Source organism: Microtus ochrogaster, linkage group LG4 (assembly GCF_000317375.1).
Source record: "Microtus ochrogaster isolate Prairie Vole_2 linkage group LG4, MicOch1.0, whole genome shotgun sequence".
Taxonomy (NCBI): Eukaryota; Metazoa; Chordata; class Mammalia; order Rodentia; family Cricetidae; genus Microtus; species Microtus ochrogaster.
This window is the reverse complement of record NC_022030.1, coordinates 58,819,143-58,843,674: the sequence shown is the minus strand read 5'-3', so window position 1 is coordinate 58,843,674 and position 24,532 is coordinate 58,819,143. Positions and strand designations below refer to the sequence as shown.

At 46.9% G+C, this 24,532-nt stretch overlaps 1 protein-coding gene across 1 annotated transcript in view; it reads right to left on the bottom strand.

The window, feature by feature from the left end:
• Window positions 1-18,296, bottom strand: part of Mreg (melanoregulin) — a 64,955-nt gene extending 46,659 nt beyond the window's left edge. The window contains exon 1 of the mRNA XM_005361663.3: window positions 18,044-18,296. Coding sequence (XP_005361720.1) covers window positions 18,044-18,138 — 95 coding nt within the window. The 5' untranslated portion in view covers window positions 18,139-18,296. The remainder of the gene's footprint in view (window positions 1-18,043) is intronic.
• Between the last annotated feature and the right edge of the window lie 6,236 nt (window positions 18,297-24,532).

Genomic DNA, 24,532 nt, shown 5'->3' with positions numbered 1-24,532 from the left:
ATACACACACACACATCATACACACACACACACACCATACACACACACATCATACACACACACACACATCATACACACACACATCATACACACACACACACATCATACACACACACACACACACACAAGACTGGGGCTGGAGAAATGACTCAGTAGTTAAGAGCACTGACTGCTCTTCCAGAGGACCCAAGGCTCTTACAGAGGACATGCGACTCACAACCATCTTTAATTCCAATTTCAGAGGCTCTGGCCTTTGTAGTACTAGGCACATTTGTGGCGCACAGACATACATGCAGGCAAAAGACTCATATACATAAAATAAGAAAAAATATTATGTTTACTTTTACGTCTATTTGTTTTTGCCTACGCTTGTGTCTGTGTGACAGCATCAGATCCCCTGGAATGGGAGTTACAGATTAGTTGTGAGCTGCCACGAGGGCAATGGGAATTGAACCCAGGGCCTCTGAAAGAACAGTCAGTGCTCTTAGCTGCTGATCCCTCTCTCCACGAAAAAAATTAAACCCTAAACAACAAATATACACACCCAATTACTTTCAATGATCAAAAAGCATAAGGACTAAGAATCTCAAGTGCAGGCTGGAGTCACGGCTGAGTATATTAAAACATTCTGATATTTTGATAACAAACATTTTGATAACATACAAGCAGGCAAAATACCCATATACATTTCTTTGTTTTGTTTTAAATTGGGGCCAGGGACGGTGATGCACACCTTTAATCCCAGCACTCAAGGGGCAGAGGAAGGCAGATCTCAATGAGTTTTAGGCTAATTAGACTGATCTACCTATCAAGTTCCAGGCCAGTCAAATGGAAACGAAAACAAAAAACAGCTGGGTGGTGGTGGTGCACGCCTTTAATCCCAGCACTCAGGAAGCAGAGGCAGGCGTGTCTGAGTTCGAGGTCAACCTGGTCTACAAGAGCAAGTTCTGGGACAGGCTCCAAAAAAAAAAAACCCTGTCTCGAAACACAAAACAACAGCAAAAAATCACTTGCTGCACAAGGCTGAGGACCAGAGTTTGAAACCCCAGGACGGAAGTGAAAGCTAGGTGAAAATGGCAGGCAACCTTTAATTCCACCCTCAGAAGACGCAGACAGGAGATCCCTAAAGCAAGCTGGCAAGCGAGACTAGCCATGATATTGGCACATCTGTGACTGAGAGATAGTGACAGATGATCATCTGACATCAATGCGTACCCACATGCCTGCACTCCCATGTACATGTATGCCTATTTATACACATATGTGCAATGCTCCCCACAAACATACATACATTAAAGGGAAAGTTCAGTCGCCTTGTCTTATACTCTTGTTTCATGAATGTTTCCTTTACAAAGTATACCCATGTTTGGCCTCAAGGAGGCTGGTGATGCAGCATGACACACAGGACATGCCTGTACACAGCCCTAGTTAACTTCTGAAGGACAGGACAAACAGGGTCACATTGGAGTTACTCACTGCCTCTAATAACATGTAGGAAGCATGATAACACCTTTATTGCGGGACTCAGTAAAACTCTTGTTGTTGACTCTTGTTTCTGGTCCTAAACCAAGAATGGGAAATTCCTACTGAATGACCACTCGGCTATATAAGTCAATTCTCTGATAAGTGCTCTAAAGGAGGCACTGTGAGAACACATCTGTGCCGGCTAGCAGAAGATCCTAGCGGCAGTGGGCACACATCTGTGCTGGCTAGCAGAAGATCCTAGCGGCAGTGGGCATCAAGCAGGTATAATGAAGAAGCCACGCTAGAACTGTAAAGAGACAGCTAACAACAGAGGTGCCAGCAAGGGAGGCCAATGAGGAAATTCTGTGCGTACCTTGGAAGAAAGGGAACACTAGTAAGAAAAATGAAGGAGGCTGGAAAGGCAGCTGGGGGCTAAAAACATTGTGCTCCGTGGGCCACACATCTAGCAGTTTTCTAGAACTGTTTTACCCCTGAGCAAGGCAGGAGCAGCATTAACAGCTTACAAAGATCCTCCCAGGTGAAGTGTGGGGGATGCAGGAAAAGATTCTAAAGGTTTGTTAACTCTGCAAAATTCAGAAGCTAGGCATGGAACAGGCCTGAAATTCTAGTACATGGGAAGTTCAGGCAAAGGTTCACAAATTCAAGGGCAGCCTGAGCTGCAGAGCAAGCTTGAAGCCAGCCTGTGTGCCACAGAGATATCCTGCATACATAAAGAAGAGGAGTCGGGTGGTGGTGGCGCACGCCTTTGACCCCAGCACTCAGGAGGCATAGGCAGGTGGATCTCAGGGAGGTCGAGGCCAGTCTGGTCTACAAAGCGAGTTCCAAGACAGCCAGAGCTGTTACACAGAGAAACCCTGTCTTGAAAAAAATCAAAATAATAATAATGATATTAATAATAGTAAGAAAATGAAGAGGGAAGGAGAGGAGAAAACAAAGATGTAATTGACGTGTGCGGGGCCCTGGTTTGAATAGATGCACAGATCCATGCATCAGCAATTTAGATAGCTCAAGTGACAGACGGATGGCAGGATTTGAATGAGTGTGGAGCTGAGGAAGTGTGCTGTCCGTGACACAGAATCGGCTGCTGAAGACGAACTCAGCAGAAGAGAGCCGCAGAGGGGTGGGAGGAGGCAAAGCCACTCTGAGATCTGAGCTATTTACCTGGAGAAAGAGGGACACTGTTTTGAGGCAGAACAAGAATGCCCAGTGGCCACGGGATAACAAATATGTCGAGTGTGTAACACCAGAATATGGCAAATGAAAATACACAGAAGACATCCAGAGAAACAAAAGGAGGCACTGGGAAGGAAGGATGAGAGGAAATGACCAGTAGTAGGCTGGAAGTAAATGTCAAGAAGGCCACAAACGGGACACACCTCAAGCTGGCACCAGGAAATCTCACAACAGGAAGCAAGAACCAGTCACCAGATTGGGAACCAGCAGAGCTGCCCAGAAAGAGAGGTGCCCCCGGTGCCCTAGGTGTTCTGTGCAGGCAGGCTTCGATAAGCATGCTGAACACACTCGGTCACTCACGGCTGTACTTTGTAGAGGTAAAAAAGAATTCAGTAAGCACAATACGCAGCACAAAATGACGTAACAGCAGAAAGGAAGAAGTGACCGATTACATAAGAGGAGAAGGACGTTCAAGAGGTTTTCCCCCCTTTTCTTTAACATATTTATTTTATGTATGTGTATATGACTTGTCTTCATACACAACAGAAGAGGGATGTTACAGATGGCTGTGAGAAACCATGTGGTTGCTGGGAATTGAACTAGGACCTCTGAAAGAGCAGCCAATGCTCGCCACCGCAGAGCCATCTCTCCAGCCCCCAGAGTTCAAGAGTTTTTATGGGTTCTTTCGCCCAAATAGGGAGCAAGGGCAAAGCACCCCGGCAGAAAAACAGTTCAAGAAAGGCCAGCACAGGCTTCGTGTGCCCACAGAATGGGGTATTCCAAGCTCTGTGCACACACACGCAATGACAGTGGCACAGAGTGAAGAAGCAGGGGTGAGCTGATGTCGGACTGAAGACAGTGCTAGGCTTTTGAACCACGAACTATGGCAGGTCAGATCAAAGGGTTGTAGAGCAATGGCTGGAGAAGGAATGAGGAAAGTGCGTAGTTGGGGTGGTGTCACAATCGACTGTCACATGAGGAACAGTGTGTGTCTTAGTCAGTGTTTCACTGCTGTGCAGAGACACCATGAGCAAGCCAACTCTTTCAGAAGAAAGCATTTAACTGGACACTTGCTTACAGTTTCGGGCTCAATCCATGATCATCATGGCAATGAACCAGCTTCTTTTTGCCTAACTAGCTCTTGCAACCTGTAAGCCACCACAGCGCCATAGACTCAATCCTTGTATCTAGGGTCCCCCCATTCCACCCCTCCAGTTATAAAGCCACCTGGGACAGGCAGGGCTGGGGTATAATGCCACTAGACAGATAAGAACTAAACTTCTCCGAGGAAAGCCTAGCAATCCTTTCTGAGTGTGGTCCCTGGCAGGGATTCACTGAGCAACTGTGTCATAACAAGCACTGAGAGACTGCTGCTCTGCCCACTAGCACTAGCCCTTCTCTGGGACCTGTAGACAGCCAGTGGGTAGCCAGGAGTGGGACAAGGCTTGATGCATCCACCTTCTGGTTTCATTTGTCTCCTTTGTCTTGTTCCAGTCTGCACACAGACTTGCAATCATTTAAGGAGTGTCTGTAGAAAAACTGGTTAAGACAGAGTTGATCAGCACTAAATTTACCTATCTCATTCCTTCCACAAGACCAAAAGCGTGAAGATAAGATAAATAAGGTATTTTCCAACTGGGTGGAACATCCAGCTGTCTTCCTACTCTGGATCCCCTGGAGTCCAGCCTAGAAGTGTCCAGTATTCCCTAGACTTGCAATCACGTGGATTCCAGGAAAACTGAAGCCCCACTCAGAGACAGACCACCTCATGATGAGGTCATCCCCTAAGTGGGATCAATACTGCATGACTGTAACTGAAGACCCCTAGCTCCAAGGTACAGCAATCATCTCACAGAATTGTGAATTGCAAGTGCTCTCACACGCATGTACACATGTGCATGCGCACACACACACACAACTTCATCCAATGTTAGATGCTAGCCACTTCATCTGTAAACAGGAAACACATAACATGTGATTAACATGTAACACACATATAGAAATTCCCCCATCTAGGCTTGCCCTAAATGGTTTTGAAGTTAGCCTGTTAAGAGACTCAAGCTCTGCCTAGTCACTGACATTCAGGAGACAATGGAACAATGGAAAGCAGGGAAAAAAACCCAGCAGGTGCTGCCCTGAGTGAACAGGGCTTCTCCAGGGGTGTTCGCCAGTGCCCCCCCCCTTGCCCTTCTGAACTCATTCACCTCTGAAGAGTCAAAACTGCCCCAGCTCAATGTCTCCCAAGCAGGACCTGTGTGGCCATGTTCTTCAATACTAAGAAATCTTCCTTCGAAGCAGAGAGAAGTTGAAGTCCTGCCTCTAAATAAGTGATTATTCTAGCAATGACTTTTTAAAAAATGGTCAAGGGGCTGGAGAAACAGCTCAGTGGGAAAAGAAGTTACCCTTGCAGCATAGGTACGGCAGAGGACTTTTGTAATCCCAGCCTAGACCACTGGTCAGTTCTGATAACCAAAAGAAAGATGGGCAGCTCCTGAACAATGGCACCCAAGGACGCCCTTGGATCTCCAAATGTACCCACACAAGTGCACGCGCGCGCGCGCACACATGCACACACGCACACACACACACACACACACACACACACACACACACACACACACACACACAGGCTCTCTGAGGAACACCGGAAGTATATGTCTGGCCAGCTCTTGAGTCCCCCATCTTGATCATGGCAGGTTTGTTGATGACTCCAGCAACCACATCAAGCCACCTTACCCTGAAAGCAGCCAGGAGAGACCAGGCTAAAAAGTATAAAGCAAAATAACCCAAGAAAAAGCAGCCTGGGAACCTTTGTGAGCCCCAGACCAGGAAGTGGGCAGGTGTGTAAATCCAATTCGGAGTGGCCAGGAGCCACAGGAGCCTTGGGAGGGCACGTGAAGAAAGGGGGGTTCCCAACCAGCAGCTGCCCTCCCTCTTCCTCCCTCAGATAACCACGTCTAAAAGGCTCTAGAGAAAGTGAGAGCAGCCGTTTTGCCCCTGGCCACCATCTGCTGATGATAAATATTTTATGAACCTCAGGCATTTGAGAAGTCGCTCTGATGTTACAACCCGTGCAGAGGCTACTCTCGCTACCAAAGGATTAGATTTCACCCTAATCTCACCTCAGGGCATAAGACTCAAAGATCAGGAATCTTCTTTCAATGTATTTAAAGTAAAAAATAAAAATCTGCCTGGGGACATGGCCACAAAAGCATGTCAGCTGAAAGTCAGTTTCAGAGAAAACCTGGGATTCCTCACCATGGCCAAGGACCCTGTGTAAAAAGATTTTGAAAAGACCCACAAGACATCACATACTGGATGGCTGCTGGCCAGAAGTTCCAGTGACCTCTCTGCTCTGGTCCTGGGCTGATGTGTGACTGATGGTATGGACATGGAGGGTCTAGAAACTCAGATCTTGAGAAGCTGTGTGATCCTCTCCTTTCTCTGCCCAAGGCCTTCTTGTGTGCGACTCCCCAGGAGGAGCTGGCCAGCCCCTTACACTGCCACCTCCCTGTGAAGGAGCAGGTGATTCTGAGAGCTCTTCCTCTCTACTCTGCTCAGCCCCTCTCCTCTCTTATTCCCTTCCACCCTCTGTTTCCCATCCCCTTCCACCCTCTCTCTCCTCCATTTCCTTCCTTCCTTCCTTTTCCCCTTCATTCTTCTGTCCTGTCCTCATTTCTTCTAAAACAGTCTGGGTTTCTTGTTTTGTTTTGTTTCTTTTATCCAGTGTTTAAACACCTATTGCCCAAACCAGGCACAGTGGCTCACACCTTCAACCCCAGCACTCAGGGAGCAGACAGGCACATCTCTATGAGTTCAAGGTAAGCCTGGTCTACACAGTGAGTTCCAAGATAGCCAGAGCTACAGGATGAGACCCTGTCTCTAATAAATAAACAAACATCTGTTACCCAGAGTTTAAACCCTGTTCGTTTAGACATTGTGGAGATTTTTCTGGACACTGACCTACCTTCACACATGACTTCCTTCAGTATTCGAGCTGTGACATCCCTGGAAATGAAGGATGAGCACCTCAGGTCCCTGGCTTCGGTCCCTCACACTCGCTCTCCCTTTGGGCTTCCCACCCCTCTGGCTAAAGCAGACCCTAGTGCGGTACACCTGGGTACGCAAACCCTGCGAAGCCAGCAGGGCAGCACCGTCCCTATTCCCTCCTGTGGAAAGGCACTAGAAGGGGTTCTGGAAGCCGAGGCTCCAGCCTCCTCCTCCCCTCCGCTGGCCCTGACTCCTGGCTGGATCATCGTGTGGCCTGGCTTTAAAGTCTATTCATATGAGGAGGATTCCCCAGAACAGCGCCTGAATCTTTGTCCCAAATATTCGACGTCTTCTCTCCCAATAGATGCCTAGCAGACAGCACTAGCTCAACGTGACCTAAATACGGACCTTGCTGCTGGTGGGCTCCCCACTCATGATGGCAATTCCAGCTTCACGTTGCTCAGGTCAAGAGCACGAAGCTATCCTGAATCCCTCAACGCCTGTCTCCAGTCCAATAGAAAACCCTACGGGTACCCACTTAATCGGGCAGTGGTGGTACATGCCTTTAATCCCAACACTTGGGGGGCAGAGACAGGTGGAGCTCAGTGAGTTCAAGGCCAGCCTGGTCTTCACTTGAGTGAGTTTCGGGACAGGCTTCAAAATTACAGAGAAACCCGGTCTCGAAATACCAAAACAAACAAACAAACAAATAAATAAAACCCATCTCCCCACTAACCACAGGAATTCCCGTAGGAGTTTATTTTTCTAGTCTATTCTTCCCTTCCTTTCATGTTTTATGTGTATAAGTGTTTTTGCCTGTATGTATATATTATAACACACATGTATCTGGTGTCCAGATAATTCAGAAAAAGAGCATGGGATCTGAAAGCAGCAAGGTTTCTTTCTTTCTTTCTTTCCTTTTTTTTTTTTTTTTTTTTTTTGTGCAGCAAGGTTTCTTAACAGCTGAGCCATTTCTCCAACCTGGTTTTTCTGTTCTTAATCCAACAGCCAGAGAGCAACTGGTTCTTCCAAAATGTCAATCAGGTCCTGTTTGCCCTCTGATCTATAGACCTGCCCAGTTTCCTCCAGACGCTGGCAGCCTCTCCCCCTCCACACATCACCTGCTCGAGGCCTGCTCTGACCAATCTACTGTGACCATTCCTCTCCTCTTCAGCTCTATCCTTTCTCTTAGTACAGACGTAATTCCTGCTTTGCTTGTTATACTTACTGTCTACTGTGTCCTTTGTTTACCGCCATAGAGGACCTACGAGGCCTGGGTTCTGTCCATGCTTTTTGCTCAGTGGTTTATTGCCAGCGTCTATCATAGCACCTGGCACCCAACAGATACTCAATAAATATTTGCTGAATTATTGAACATTTGTTCCCCAAGTTCACAGGCCTCCAAACAACAGAGATGAGGCCAACATCCAAGCCACCGGAGTCACGGAGAACTGTTCACACTGCTCAGCTGATGAAATGGACAGAAATCGGGCTGAGAGTCTTGTGGGAGGAACAGGTGATAAGCACATGTGTTTCTGTCAGATGACAGCCAGGACTGTGGAGAAATAGACAGGTTCAGAAGAGCAGATGAGCAGGCTGGGCATGGCAGTCGGGGAAGGACTGTCTGATAAAATGGTGGAATAGTGGGAGTTATCCATGCAGGTAGCCAGAGAAAGAATGTCCTAGCCAGATAGGGTAAGAAGCACTGAGAGATTTCCAGGGTTAGGGATTTGTTTCGCATATCTAAAGAACCAGGAGGGGGTGAATAATTTCATGGTCTGTGCTGACCTTAGAAACACGCTACAGTAGCACGAAACTAGAAACCACTCTCAAGTCCTCTAATAGAAAGGCTGAGTGCAATGGGAGACACCGTGCAGCAGGAAGAACCAGGAAGCGAGCTCACCACAGAGCGTGAATGAATCTACAAAGTGGAGCAAGAGAGGCACATGAGAACGCTCAGGGTTTGACCCTCCTCTAGGTGAAGTTCAAAGGCAAAACCAGACCAGGTCTTTCAACTGCTCAGAGAAGTGATAAGGCTATAAAGAAAAACAAGGAAACAACTCTGATAAAACTCTCGATAAGATCGGGAAGGGAATGGGGGTGGTGACTTCCATCTCTTATCCTGATAGGTGGTTACAGGAGTGTGCCCTGTACGTTCTTTATACCAAATGTCTTTTGTCTGTGATATCATTTAAACATATACATGTTAAGCCCAGCACTTGAGAGGCAGAGGTAGATGGATCTCTGTGAATTTGAGGCCAGCCTCATCTACAAAGTGAGTTCCAGAACAGCCAGAGCTACATAGAGACCTTGTCTCAACAGAACAAAATAAAAGAAAACCTTGACACAGAATTCAGGATACCTGCCAAACATTGAAAGGGTTTACTATTTAGGTACAATGTCTCATCAAAACTATTTTCCCAAAGGGGAAAAAAAGAATATACATTATATAAATGCCCCAGTCCTTACATCTCTAATAAAGTATTTTAAGCAGAGTTTACTTAAGGTGTAGTGATAAGATCACTTCAAGATGTTTAGAAAGTTCCAGGAAACCTAGATCATATGATGCTCAACAGGAAGAAATGTCAGCTTCTAGGGACCTTCCCAGGCCATATGACTAGTTGAAAGAAATGTCACCTTCTAGGGACCTTCTGGTGTCACGTGACTAGTTGACGCGCATCACAAAAGGAGAACAGGGATGCTGTTGTGGGGTTGCCAGAGAAGAAAAGCTTTAAAAGTCCCCCTTGTGGGGCTCAGTAGTTAGAGGCACCGACTGCTGTTCAAAGGACTGAGTCCAGTTCCCTGCCCCCACAGGATGGCTTAGAACTACCTGTAACTCCGGTTCCAGAGGGTCTGAAGTCTTCTTCTGGCCCTCCTGGCCAAACAGGTGATCCGCAGACGTTCACGCAGACAAAACAACCATACATTGGAATGGTAACATACGTCTAAACCCAGCATTTGGGAGAAGGATTCCCGTGAGTTTTGGATAACCGCAGTCTACATAGTAAGTTCCAAGCCAACCGGAATTAAATATTGTAAAAGTATTTCAACCATAAAAAAAATGGCTGACTTCTTACAGAGCATCAACCTCTAAGTTCCAGGAGTAGCCCCACGTTTTCCATCTTTGCTCTATGTCTCAAGAAGGTCAATGTAAAAGCCCTAGAATGGGAGCCATGGAGCCAGGCACTGTCCCACAGTGGGACCCCGAATGTCTCCGCTAACTCCTGCAAATCACTCTCTGGCTAGGGCTGGGGCAGACTGTAAAGGGCAGCACAGGAAGTCAGGGCTGCTGAGGGCTGGCTCTGCAAATCCAACAGCGTGCTGCAAGAGGAAAATCGGACCATCTGGGCGCTAGACTGAGCTCTCTCACCGACATCAACACACCTGCCAGCTTTTCATAAGCCTCTCTAAGGGTGAATGTGAGTCCATCAACTCGAAGGTCGTGTGAGTTCTGCCTGTAAAGTGAAAAACTGTGCACATGCAAGAGGTGACGCACCTCTAAGCAGAGGATGACCCCTTCAAATGCCACGATCCCTCACCCCGTCCTCCCTCCATACTGGCACCTTGTCTCCAGCCTCGGGACAGGGAAAGGGGCTGGGGTTCTGGACTCCAAGCTACCACAGTTCAAGGAAACTCTCATATTCAACACCCAATTTCTAGCACACAGCTTTTGAGCAGCTGGAGATGTACCCCCTGCATCCTGGAAGAGCTCCGCTCTCACAGTGACACCAAACAGGATGTGACTCCCGACTCAGCTAACGTGCAAGTTATTGAAGCTCTATGCCTCGGTTTCTCCTAAAGCTAAACGTGGATGCTAGCTTGTTGATCCTCCTTAGCCACAGAACCTGAATGTGAAAAACCAAAATTTACCTATAACCCTAAAATTGATAGTTTTAAAGTCATACATGTGCAATCAGAGAAACAAAAGCTCAGGTGAACATTCCCAGCTGAGGCTGGACAGGCAACACCCTGACTCTCTTGGTTTTTTTTTGTTTGTTTGTTTGTTTGTTTGTTTGTTTTTCGAGACAGGATTTCTCTGAGGCTTTGGAGCCTGTCCTGGAACTAGCTCTGTAGACCAGGCTGGTCTGACTCTCTTGTTTTAACTCGAGTGTTGGCAACAACTTTCCTTTCTGTAATACACATAACTCAATCAACTCAAGGACACAAAAGTCCACCCTGTAAAATAGGGGGGGGAATGTTTTATTGCGGCGTAGTTGGCATTTTTCACTGGTGATCTGGTGTTTAGAATGCCCCCCCCCCCGGGTGATACTGAAATGTGAAGATACATGGGTATGTACAGAGAGCTGGTTCAGTGGTAGATACTTGTCTCACATGGCACAAATTCTAGGGTTCGAGCCCCAGCACTGAATATATTAAATATGGTCGTGTGGGCCTATAATCCTAGCACTTGGAAGGTAGAGGCAAAAGGATCAAAAGTTCAAGAGCATCCTCAGCTACACAGCAAGTTTAAGTCCTTTTTTTTTTTTAAGTTGTTTTTTTTTTCCCTGACACACGGTTTCTCTGTGTAACAGCCCTGGAACTAGCATGTTCCTATCATGGAAATAGCTCTTGTAGACCAGGCTGGCCTTGAACGCAGAGATTCATCTGCTTCTGCCTCCAGAGTGCTGGGATTAAAGGTGTGCGCCACCACCGCCCTGGCATTGGTTTGGGTTCTATAAAACAAAATAATATAAGACGTGCTAAATAAGCCCCATGCACACCTGACATACAGCAGCCGTTCCCCATGAATTCAAGGTTAATAACCAACAGTGAGGTCATTCAACAGACACATGAAAGATTACATGTTGAGCAGTTGGTGAATTCGCTCGCGGGAACATAACTTTCCTTAAGGAGCCTTCTGGAACAGGGGTTCAGTATCTCTTCATTTGGTGTGGAGGTAACTTCACAGACTGTAGCAAACAACTGTGTCTCATAGGTTAGGGCAATATTCAGCTAACCAGCACAAAGCCCTTTCAACAGTGCCTACTACAGCATGACCACGAAGGAAGACCTGGGAAGGATTAGGGCAGGCTCAGGGAAGATGAAATGTCAGAGATGCTTCCTCGAGACTCGCCCTAGTCAGAGTCCTGAGTAGGATAGCTCAAACTACGTCAGACCTACATGACCTGAGGGACAGTCAGAGAAATTCCATCCCTTATTAAACAACCTTTCTGTGAACACAAAACAACTGAGCAGGGGGCTGGAGAGATGGCTCCAGATGCTTGCCTGAGAATCTAGTTTAGACAGGCTTATAATATACACCTTATAAACCGGGTGGTGGTGACGCACGCCTTTAATCCCAGCACTCGGGAGGCAGAGGCAGGTGGATCTCTGTGAGCTCGAGACCAGCCTGGTCTACAAGAGCTAGTTCCAGAACAGGCTCCAAAACCACAGAGAAACCCTAAAAGAATATATATATATATGCCTTATAACTGTGATAGCTTGCAGAAGGCAGGAAGAGGCCTACGGATAAAATAGACGCCTTAACCTCTTAGGGAGACTTCCCAACATGTCCTCAAAAAGAGTAACTGAAGTAGGCCTTACAACACCTCAAAAGGAAAGAAAATAAAAAAACTGGAGAGATAATCCAACAAGTACAAGCACTTGCTACACAAACATGAAGACCTGAGTTCAAATCCCAAGCATCCATGTAAAAGGCTGGGTATGACCAGGCTCACACTCCTGTACTCCCAGCGCTTCAAGCGGACAGAGACAGGAGGGTCACTGAGGCTTTTCGGCTGCCAGCCTAGCTCTAGATTCTGTAAGACCCTGTCTCAGAACAATATGTGGTGTAAAAGAGCAGAGTACCAGGCTGGAGAGATGACTCAGAGGTTAAGAGCACTGGCTGCTCTTCCAGAGGTCCTGAGTTCAATTCCAAGCAACCACATGATGGCTTACAACTATCTATGATAAAGTCTGGTGCTCTCCTCTGGTGTGCAGGCATATATGCAGACAGAATGCTTTATACATAATAAATAAATAAACCTTTAAAAAAAAAAGAGCAGAGTACCAGACATCTAATACACAACACACACACACACACACACACACACACACCACACACACACCACACGGTAGGGGACGGAGATATTATAAAAAGGTGCTACTGCTAAAAAACATGACAGCAGCAGAGGCAGCAGGTGGGAAATCAGCTCACTAGCTGGTTACAGACAGAGGCAGTGAATGCAAAATTATTCTCCAGGGAGGAGGGAATGTGAAGAAACAGACATGAGTGCACTGCATGGCAATGTACACTGTACATTGTACACAAGTACTGAGGGCTGGAGAGATGGCTCAGTGGTTAAGAGCATTGCCTGCTCTTCCAAAGGTCCTGAGTTCAATTCCCAGCAACCACATGGTGGCTCCCAACCATCTGTAATGGGGTCTGGTGCTCTCTTCTGGCCTGCAGACATACACACGGACAGAATATTGTATACATAATAAATTAAAAAAAAACAAGTACATTGAGAGACGAACAGTCAATTTTCACTTCAACTTTCAAAAACACAATATGCACCTAACTAGAAGTCTGATTTCAGGAGCTCAATAAACAGATGTTGCCTATGTGGGCATGTCCCGTGCAGCAACTGCCCTTTCACAGCCTCTAAGCATAGCTTTTATTTCTTTTGCATATGAATGTATGGTGTGTGCCTGTGTGCATATGTGCACGCTTGGAGACCCAAGGTTGAGATCAAGATTCTTCCTGATTGTTCTCCACTTTCTCTGCTAAGGCGGGTCTTTTGTTCCCTGGATCTCCCAGTTTCAAGTAGCCTTGCCAGCCAAGCCAGCTTGCTCTGGGAAGCCCAGTCCCACCCGGCAAGCCCTGGGATTACATACAGGCTAAGACAACCCCCTGGCTTTTCACCTGGATTCCCGGAGATCCAAACCCCAGCCCTTGTGCTATCATGGCAAACAAAATGTTTACCTGCTGCCCATCGCCCCAGCTCTGTGTGTCACAAACTCTGTCCACAGACCCTGCACAGTCAAACCGCCTAGCACAGTTCCGAAAACGCCTAATCCCAGGCCTGACCCAGACTTGGGGGTTAGTCTCAACAGCAGCAGTCAAGAAGGCAGCGGGGGTACAGGCAACTTGTCTTCAAAGACGTCTGTGTGGGATACAGAGGACACCAGAGAACAGCAGGCTGAAGGTCATGGCATCATCAAGATGAATGGCTACACAGAATGTTTGAAGAGAGAGGGAGAAGAAACAGACAAGTCGGGGAGAGAGTACACGGAGGCCCAGAAAGGAGGCTCTGTCCTCCTCAAAGACGTGGAGCCTGGAAAAGCCAAAGGATCAAGGTCGGAAACTGTTCAGACGGCGGCACGCGGGCTGAGATGACGACGGCAGTTCCTAGACTAACAGGAGTCCCGAGTGCAGCACTGAGAAAAGGACCGGAGGAGGCCACACACACAGGTGGCCTCTCTTCCGGGCACTACAGCTCGGGAACGAAAATAAAACATGGGTGGATTAGCACTCTTATAGCTAGTAAAGGACGGCTAAGGGAACAAAGATGGGTGGATTAGCACTCCTATAGCTAGTAAAGGACGGCTAAGGGAACAAAGATGGCTGTTTTTTAAAAAAAAGTTTGTTATAAGGGGAAAAATTAAAAAGATGATATGAAACACTAAAGTCCTCAACATTAATGTGAGCCATCTGGCCACGTGACTTCACCTCACCAGTACTGCACTCTTGAAAAACAGAACAGCGCGTCCTCGGACCACGTGACCCGGCAATTCCACTCTGAGAGCTTTACCCAAGGGAGCTGAAACCATGTCTACACAGAAAACTACACACAAACGTTCACACATTCTCCATAAAAGGCAGAAGTAGAAATAACCCAAATCCCCATCAACAGGCGAATAGATAAACAATATGATCAATCCACACAAAGAAATAATATTTGGCTATAAAAAAAGAACAGAGTGTTGATACAGGCTCCAACACGGTAAACTGGGAAGCCATCACGCTAAGTACAGAAAGCCACATGCAAAAAAAAAAAATTGTGATCCCACTTACACAAAATGTCCAACAGGCAAATCTATAATGCCAAAGAAACGGATGGTTTGTTGCTTGGTAACCACTAACCAGTGGTGAGAGAAATGGGAAGAGTGGCTGCCAGAAAGGGTGCTGGTGTTTTGGTTTTTTTCTCAAGAGGAGTTAAAAATACGCTGGAATTAAACAGTACAATACTGGCTGTAGATGGCTCAGCAGGCAACTACTCTTTCTGCCAAGCCTGATGACCCGAGTCAGTCTCCAGGACTCACAAGGGAATAGAAGACAGCTGGCTCCCAAAAATTGTCCTCTGACACCCGACACACACACACAAGCCATGGCTAAGGTATGCCAACATACATACACACACACATACAGACATACAGACAGACACACACATTAATAAAATATAGTAGAGGCTGGGCTGTGGTGGCAAGCACTTTTAATCCCAGCACTTGAGAGGCAGAAGTAGACAGATCTCTGTGATGTCAAGACCAGCCTGGTCTACAGAGCAAGTTCCAGGACACCCAGGGCTGTTACACAGAGAAACCCTGTCTCGAAAAACAACAATTAAAAAAAAAACAACAACAAAAATATATAGTACTGATAGCTGCATGGTTTTGCATATAGACCAAAAAACCAATGGCCTGTATATTTTTAAAAAGTAGGCTGGAGAGATAGCTCACCAGGTGAAAAATTTGTCACATAAATGTGAGGACTAGAGTTTGTATCCCCAACACCCACATAAATACCAGGTGGGTGTGGTCACCTGCCTGTCATTCCAGCTCAGGAGGCAGAGACTGGGGATCCCGGAGCCGACTGGCAAGCTAGCAAGCTCTGAATCCAAGTGAGAGACCCCACCTCAATACAGAGTGGAAGGTCAACCCCAGGCCTTTACATGCACTTACTCCTGCACATACGTGCACCCAAAAGCACTAGACCATGCATACACACACATATAAATATGTAATCATAACATGCATATTTCACGTACATAAATATGCAATAATAATAAACTAAAACAATGAATTCGAACCGTGACTCACGTGGAAGAGAACATTCAAGCACATGTAGGCACATGTACATCTATCTCACGCGGTCATATATAACCATGATATGACATGGTTATATCAAAATGGCGCCAGAATAACACGTAACCAGATGAGGCAAGTCCACTCACACTCACATGCTCAGAAGAGCAACAATGAAAACTAACAGTCATTAAAACTTATTGCTTGTTTACTATGCTGTCAGGCACTATATTAAGCCCTTGGCATGTGTGACCCTCCTTTCCTTTCTCTCTGCAATCCTTTGAAGTGTGCGCACTGTCATCATCACCCTTAACAAAGATATGAGGAAACGGTGGCACAAATAATCTTAATAACCCAGTCACCCACGTACGCGACTCATCCCATGTAGCTGGATTCATCAATACGTTGCTATGTATATGTCTTCCTAATTTCTAAACATTTCTATTTAGATAGGTCGTTGTGTATAAACTTGTAAGGCTAAGAGTGCTCTGAACACCCGATTCTCCTGCCTCTGCTTTCCAAGTGCTGAGATTAAAGGCGGGCTCCACCATGCCTGGATAACCTTGTTTTGTTTTCTAAAATAATAATAATCATAAAATTTATGGACTTTCATTCACTGACATAAAGCAAAACAGGGGAGGGTCTCCATTTCAAAATAAAAGTTATTAGAAGTATAGCAATCCTAGGAAAAAAATAATCACTGGAAACACCCAAAGTTGTGGCTGGAACTAAATTGAAGGCTGTATTTCATAATTACCAAAAGCCTGGAGTCCTGAGAAAAAAAATTCTACAGTTTTCTATTGTCTTTTAAATTAAAGGTAGGCGGTGGTGGCACACGCCTTTCATGGGGGCGGGGTTGGGGGGGGGGGACTGAGACCACTGTGAGATCAGGGTCAGCCTGGACTACAGGGCAAGTTCCAAAGCTACAGAGAAACCCTGTCCCGCCCCCCCCAAAATAAATAAATAAATAGTAGATTAATTCAGTCTCTCCCTGTGCGGAGTAATCTCAAAATCTAAGTGAGAGGGCTATTAGCAAAAACAAGGCAGCACCTGAATGGTGGTAGCCTGGCAAGGTGGCGCGCACCTTTAATCTCAGCACTCAGGAGACAAGTGGATCTCTGTGAGTTAGAGGCCAGCCAAGTCTACAGGTCGACGTGTGTATATGCGTGTGTGCGTGTGTGTGTTGTGGAGCTATGTGTGTATATAGCGCCTCGTGTGTCTAGATACATTCCACGGAATACCTGTGTGCTTACCAAATAACAAGATGATAGATTCCAAGGCTTACATCACAGGAGGAACATGAAAAAGGGCAACGTGATTAAAGAAGACTGCTTGAAAACCAGCATTTAGGAACGGGTAGAAGGCAAAAGGTCACTACTGGCCTCCAGCCTGGAGGGACTAAGAGCGGATTGTTCCTACAGTGGGAAGTACAGGGTGCTTAATGCCCTGGAAAATACAAGCAGACAGGCAGGCAGGATGCGGTTATGTAACTCTCCGGAGTCAGGGGAAGTGTCTGGACTCGACAGAATCAGGAAAGGTAAGTCATGCTTCCGAAAGGGCTGTGCAAGCATTATTGTATTCGTTGTAGATGCCTTAAAGAAGCCTGGTTTCAGTCCGAGCTGGTTCACTGAGCCTGGAATTCCAGCCTACATCCCGTGCCCTAATTTCATTCTAAATAGTCTGTTTCCTGAGGCAAGACTTGATGAAACTTTGATTTCGGCAAACTCACGATAGAAAAAATCATTTTAAGGAAAAATAAAAAGCAGCCTCTCTCTCTCTCTGCCCCTTCTCCTATACCTTGTGCTTATGAACGTATTAAAGTATCATTTAAAAAAATCAAACAAATCTGTTTGTTCCTTCACAAGCCTTATTTTTTTTAAGAACATAGCTAGTGAACATTAAATTCCTCACATTTGACAGCTTAAGCTACAATGAACAGTCAATAGGCTATCCCCGGCACAACACGCGCTATTTTTATCACGAGAAAGATTTCCTTAAGCCCAGTCGCTGGACTCGACTTCTTTTGGTCATGACACTGATAGCCAAACTTCTTTTGCTGAGTGACACAGAAACCCACACTCGTCCGTTTCACCCGACGAGACCACCGTCTCTGGAAACTTCTTTTCCCAGCCCTGCACCAATCAGTGCCATTTCCCAGGGGCATCAGCTGCCTCTGAGGATCGGCGCTTTCCGAGCTATACACTACATCTGACCCAGGGATCTGAAGCTTAAAAACGTCTCGCCGGAGACCAGCCGAGATGGGGCCAAGGGGCTCGGATGGCGCCGCGGTGTGACCTCATAGTACCCCCTTGCGCGGTACAGGGGGCATCGGGTACCCACCCCGCGAGGCCCGGCCCACGCCGGTACGCACCTGACCAGCGGCTCCTTCTCGGGCCGCGCGGGCTCCTCCAGGCACCGGCACGGGCAGCAGCAGCAGGCGCTCCGTAGCCAGCGGCGCAGCCCCATAGGGAGCGAAGACGGACACCGGGTTCCCAGAGCCGGGCGCGCGATGGCAGCTGGGGCGCGGAGACGGGGGTGGCCGCGGCGTCACGGGCCGGGCCGTGCGCATCACGCCGCGGCCGAGGGACGCGAGCCGCGCGTTTCTGCGGGAGCTTTTCCCTCTCTCTTTTAATTCCCCGGGTGCCGCCGGAGCGCATGCGTCCCCGTGTGGCCCCGCTGCTGCCCTCTAAGGAGCGAGCGCGCTCCAGCCTCGGCGCAGAATCCGGGCGGCGGGGGTGGGGTCAGGGGTGGAGGGGTGGCCGCTGAGCACCCCGCGAGGTCTGCTGCTCGAGGCAGAGCCCAACTGTCCTTTTAATTGACTGCGCTGCGGAAGAAGAGAAAGGTCTCCCACAATACAGGCTTTGAAAAAGTTCTTTTTTTCCAAACTTTCAGCCCTTAAACGGGATTTAAAGAAAAGTTATCGCTTATGAGTTCTGGAATTGTTTCGTGATGTTTATAATAGAGACGTGGTTTTGTTAGCTACCAAAGTAGGTGCTGGGGACAGAATCCAGGTCGTCTGCAAGAGCGGCAAGTGCTCTTAACCACTAAGCCATCTCTCTAGGCCCCCAAAACCCTCCTCTCTTTCTTTTGTTATTTTTTTTATTTTTTTATTATTATTATATGTTCATTGGTGTGAGGGTCAGATGCCCTGGAACTGGAGTTACAGACAGTTGTGAGCTGCCATGTGGGTGCTGGGAATTGAACTCAGGATTTCTGGAGGAACAGCCAGTGCTCTTAACCGCTGAGCCATCTCTCCAGCCCCTTATTTTTTGGTGTTTCGAGACAGAGTTTGTCTGTGTAGTCCTGGCTGTCCTGGAGCTTTGTGAGCCAGGCTGGCCTTGAACTCACAGAGATCCGCCTGCCTCTGCCCCCGAGTACTGTGATTAAATAGGCAAGCTACCACGCCTGGCCCACTCCTCTTTTTTTAATGTCCAAACAGAAGCTTACCATATCCAATTATATATATATATATACCTTTCCTCCCTCAATCCTTCTTCTGCACACATTTTTTTGTGCCTGGCTTTATTCACTCGGTATCATGCAGACTGTACCACATGAGTGTGTGTATCTTTTGAGTGCCAGTGTATTATTTAACCAGACTCCTGATGGTGCATATGTAGCCCAATCCCAACAACTTGTACTAAAATGTAGGGCCATAGTGCACAGCCCTGAACATGTACTTGGGTGCATCTACATCAACTGAATAACCATTTGGTGGTTGAATCGCTATGTCATAAGACAGATGCCTCTTTGATTTTGATGAATCTTGACAAATTGCTCTCCAGTGAACAATTCCAGTTTAGATTCTGGTATATGAATGTCCATTTTCACCAATACAAGATAAAAGCTTTTTTTCCAATCTTATTTATTTGAGAAGTGTTTATTACCAGCTATGCACTAGGTATGTTTTATGACATGTGACTGAATACAGTAGTGAATAAAACCAGCAAAAAGTCTATACTATTTTGAGCATTTTAGTGTGTGAGCACACTCCCCTATGGGTCATGCCAGATTCTACTACAACCCCAGGCGTTTTGTTTTGAAAAGTTTTCACCTAGCCTAGGATGACTTCAAACTTCCAGTAGAGCTGAAGATGACCTTGAACTCCTGATCCTCCTGCCTCAACCGCCCTCTAGCCGTCGCACCATTTTGTGCAGGGCTAGGGACCATACTCAGGCCTTTGCTCGCTCATGTTAGACCAGCACCATCCCTGCCCACTGACTGCATCTTTTTAATGACTTGGATCAAGAGGTTAATGTTCAGCCCTAATAAGGATCATGTTCAGTTTATGTCTACTTTTAAATTACAAATATTTTTCTCTTTAATTTGATTTTTTAAAATAATTTTTAACGATTTATTTAACTTCATTTTATGTGCATTGATGTGAAGGTGTCAGATCCCGTGGAACTGCATTTTCAGGCAGTTGTGAGCTGTCATGTGGTTGCTGGGAATTGAACCCGGGTCCTCTGGAAGAGCAGTCAGTGCTCTTACCTGCTGAGCCATCTCTCCAGCTCTTTAATTTGAATTTTAAGACACGAATGAAACAGTGGAAGTTCCCTTTTTATTTTATTTTTATTATTTATTTCTGAAACAGGGTTTCTCTGTAGCTTTGGAGCCTGTCCTGGAACTAGCTCTTGTAGACCACAGACTGGCCTTGAACTCACAGAGACCACCCGCCTCTCCCTCCGCGCTGAGATTAAAAGCTTGCACTACCACCGCCAGCTGAAGTTTCCTTTTTTAAGTTCACTTACTATTATCTATTTATTGGAGGGGTGTGAGTGCCCTGACAACACATACGGGGTTCTGAGAACAACCAGCAGAAACTGGTTCTCTCTATCCACCAGGTGGGCTCCAGGGGTCCAGCTGAGATTGTGGGGCCTGCCTTTCCCCTCAGAGAGCCTTTGAGTGGGCCCTGATTTTTGGCTCTTTAAGGCTCATCACCTCAGTCTTTGTCAAAGGTCTTCCCGGGAGCTGACTTGCTTCCTGCTCCACTCATTTTCCTGACCTGCTGGAGGAACAACACTCCTCCTCCACCTTCATGTCTGAACACATCTGACAGCCCATTTCCCCTTTCCTACATCCTTCACGGGGCTGCGGGAGATTCCCTTTTCAGAGAGGAGCTACTCCACTGCCTGCAATGACGCCAGCACCGCCAACCACACACGGGAGGATCTGACATTTATCCTGGGCACCTGACATCGGGGGAGTTGGCAGTCCCCTGAGCAACTGGTGAGTCACAGAGTTATCAGCTGCTTGTTTTCCAAGCAGAGCTAGGACGGAAGCCAGCCTCTATTTTCAGATTTCTTTATGGCAAGGAAAACTCTGAGTCTGTTTTGAAAACAATTAGTATAGTTTGGAGTCTTCCCTTACCCCTCCCCCAGTCTTTAGAAATTTACTAACAATTACTGAGAGTTTGGGGGGGGGGTGCATGCAGGAGGGAAAAATAAGAAAATCCAAATATTTAAATGCCAACGCTCTATCATCAGTGTATTGCACCGAATAGCATTAGTGTTTGCATGGAAAGCTCTCTTTAATTTTGATGGCTGTACTTAGGAGTTGTTACCCCTCCAGGAGAGAGATGCCAAGGAGGACCAACATGGTTCAGAGAAATCATACCAAGAAGTCCCAGGAGGGCCAACGAGATGGCTCAGCAAGTAAAGGTGCTTGCTGCCAAACTTGTTGACCTGAGTTTGATCTCCAGGCCACTCATGGAAGAAATGAAATGACTCCCAAATGTTGTCCTCGGACCTCCACTTACACATCATGGCATAGTGTGAGTGTGCACACGTGCACGCGCACACACATACTACAAAATATAAAAACATTTTAAAGGCCCAGGACTAGAAAGATGGCTCAGCAATAGGGGCATATACTGGCTTTGCAAATGATGTGTGTTCTGTTCCCAAGTATGCATATCAGACCACTTACAACTACCTCTCATTCTCAATCCAGGGGAATCTGATACCACTGGTTTCTATGTGTAAATGCACTCACGTGTGTAGGGGAATGTGTTACAGTTGTAGTGCTGCAGAGATATCCTGACTTATCTGGAAGCCGGGTTATACTTAGAGCCGCAGTAGGACAACTCAGCCCTGGAGGATAGACCTGCAATAGAGCAGCTCTGGAGGGGTAGAGCCGCAACAGGACAGCTCAGCCCTGGAGGACAGGTGTCCTGACTATGGGGAAGACAGGCTACCTGAAGCTGGGGTGCGGTGGAGGCAGTCTCCCCACAGGATATAGTGATCCTGCTCTTCTCCTGGAGAGCCTTTACAGCTCAGTTCTGTTGTGTTCCCTTAAGGGAAAGTCCTGATAGAGCTATCAGCTTCTCCTCTGGCTAACACTCTGCTAAAGGGGAAACCCCTGCAGAAATGTAGCAATCTCCTCTGACTCAGGGGGAAACTTACTTTTTTCTGCCCCGCCTCGCTCAACCCCCCTTAAGGAGCGTCCTAGCAAGGTTCTTCTGTTCTGCTCTCCTTTGCCGAGGCTCCCTAGGGGGCGGCTCAGCAAGGTTTTTCAGTTCAGTTCCCTAATGGACGGCCCAGCCAGGTTCTTGAATCTGCACCGGCAAACGAAGGTTGTCACCCAAAACTCTCTTGAGGAGATTTATTTGGGAAGTAGTAGTCCAGAAAAGAGTCCAGGAAGGGATTAACAGCAGCCTTTTAATTTTAATATTAACGAGAGGCAGAAAGGCTTATCATATAGGGCTTCTTAGGGGCGGAGTTTTCCCAGGGAGAAGTGGGATTGGTCAGGGACAGAAGAGATAGCTCTGACTTCATGGCCAAACTGTGTTTCTTTCACTGGTCCTTTTTAGCTTTTTGACTTAGGACCAAGGCATATTTCTTTCACTGGCTCTGATTCTAAGGACAAAGTGTGTCTTTTGACACTAGTTTCGGAGCCAGGGCCCATGTCTTTAGTCCTGGGTTCAGTGATAATGATGTTTCTTTCCTTGGCCCAGGTCTTAAAAAAAGGACGTGTTTCTTTCACTGACTCTAGGTTCAGAGTGAGGATGTGCAGTGATTGGTTGGTTTCCTGCTCCAGTTGTCCCTTTCACCCTACAACGTGTGCATTACCCACACTCAGATATATATATATATATATATATATATATATATATATATATAATTAAAAATTTTTCAAAACAGAATGGTGGTACGGGCCTTTTTGGTTTTTGTTGTTGTTTTTTTTTTAAAGGTTTATTTATTTATTATGTATACAGCATTCTGCCTCCATATATGCCCACACACCAGAAGAGGGCGCCAGATCTCATTACAGATGGTTGTGAGCCACCATGTGGTTGCTGGGAATTGAACTCAGGACCTCTGGAAGAGCAGCCAGTGCTCTTAACCACTGAACCATCTTTCCAGCCCCTTGTTGTTGTTTTTTGAGACAGGGTTTCTCTGTGTAGCCCTGGCTTACCTGGAATTCACTCTGTGGACCAGGCTGGCTTCAAAACTCCGAGATTCACCTGCCTCTGCCTCCTAACTTGGTGGTGTGTACCTTTAATCCCATTCTAAAGACTGGGGTTAAAGCAGATTTCTGTGAGTTTGGGGCCAGCCTTGTCTGTACAGAGAGTTCTAGGCCACCAATAGGGACTGGAGAGATGGCTCAGCAGCTAAGAGAACTTGCTCCTCTTGCAGAGGACCTTCGTTCAGATCCCACACCCACATGGTAGCTCACAACCAACTACAACTCTTAACTCCAGGGAATCCAAACCCTCTTTCTGGTGCCCATAGGTGCTGGGGGGAAAAGCTTTGTTAACCAATCACCTTTAAGAGGTGGAACCTAGTTAAGGCGTGGCTTCCTGGAGCCCGGGAGAAAAACTGGGACGAGACCAGGTTCTCGCTCTCTCTGGGTGATTCCCGCGGGACACAGCGGAGCTTGGACTTTCCATTCTTGTGGCGTGAGTTTCCCCTTAGCTAGCCTGTTATTTCCCCTATCGAGCCAACTTCTTCACTTGGTGCCAGGTTCGTGGGGCCACTAGAGACTCTGGCGGCTCTGGCCAGCCGCGGCCAAGCCGTGTTCATTTGGGCACAGCGTCCCTGATTAGCCGCTACAGGCTGACTTCTGGATCCAGTTTTTCTGAGCTCGCGGAAGCTCAGGCAGTGCGGGAACGCGGGAGGCTGAGGTGGAAAAGGCTGAGGAGGTCGCACCCGGCACAGCTATCGCTGCTGGGGGCAACGGCGGAGGAGCTCGCAACCGAGCCCAGCACACCCACCGCCGCCGGGGAAAACGCTCCCTCTGTCCTGAGCAGGAGGAGCCCGCCTCCCTCTGCCGACTGTCTCGTGTGGCTGTTGAACAGCCAGAGACCTTCAGGGAGCACACAGTCTGTGATTTATACTAAATAACTTTTTAATCTAAGCATATCTTTTCAGGATTTAACTCTAAAATCAGATTTAAACCAAGCACGTGGCTCCAAGTGCGCCGCGACACCTACTGGCAGGTGACAGTTACTGCACCTACTCCAGCTCAAAATCAACCACGGGTAAGATTTATAATTTGAAATATAAGTTTATAATTTAAAAGGGAAAAATGACAGACTATTTAAAAATCCAGGAACTCACTTATACTATGTATGATGTCATGCAAGGTTTATATGATTTCCCCCTTATACCTTTCTATTTGATTCTGGGGATCAGCTTTGTCCTCCATATTTTTTTCTTAAAAACATGGTTTGATAATAGAGCCAAGAATGAGGCACTTTTAGAAATGGTACAGTTTTTACAGACTGATAGTAATCTTCTGAAAGGAAAACTCAAAACTCTGGGGAAGGATGTCAACAATTTAGCTGACAAAACTAAGTCAAATGAGGTACTTTTAGAAATGGTACAGTCTTTACAGACTGATAGTAATCTTCTGAAAG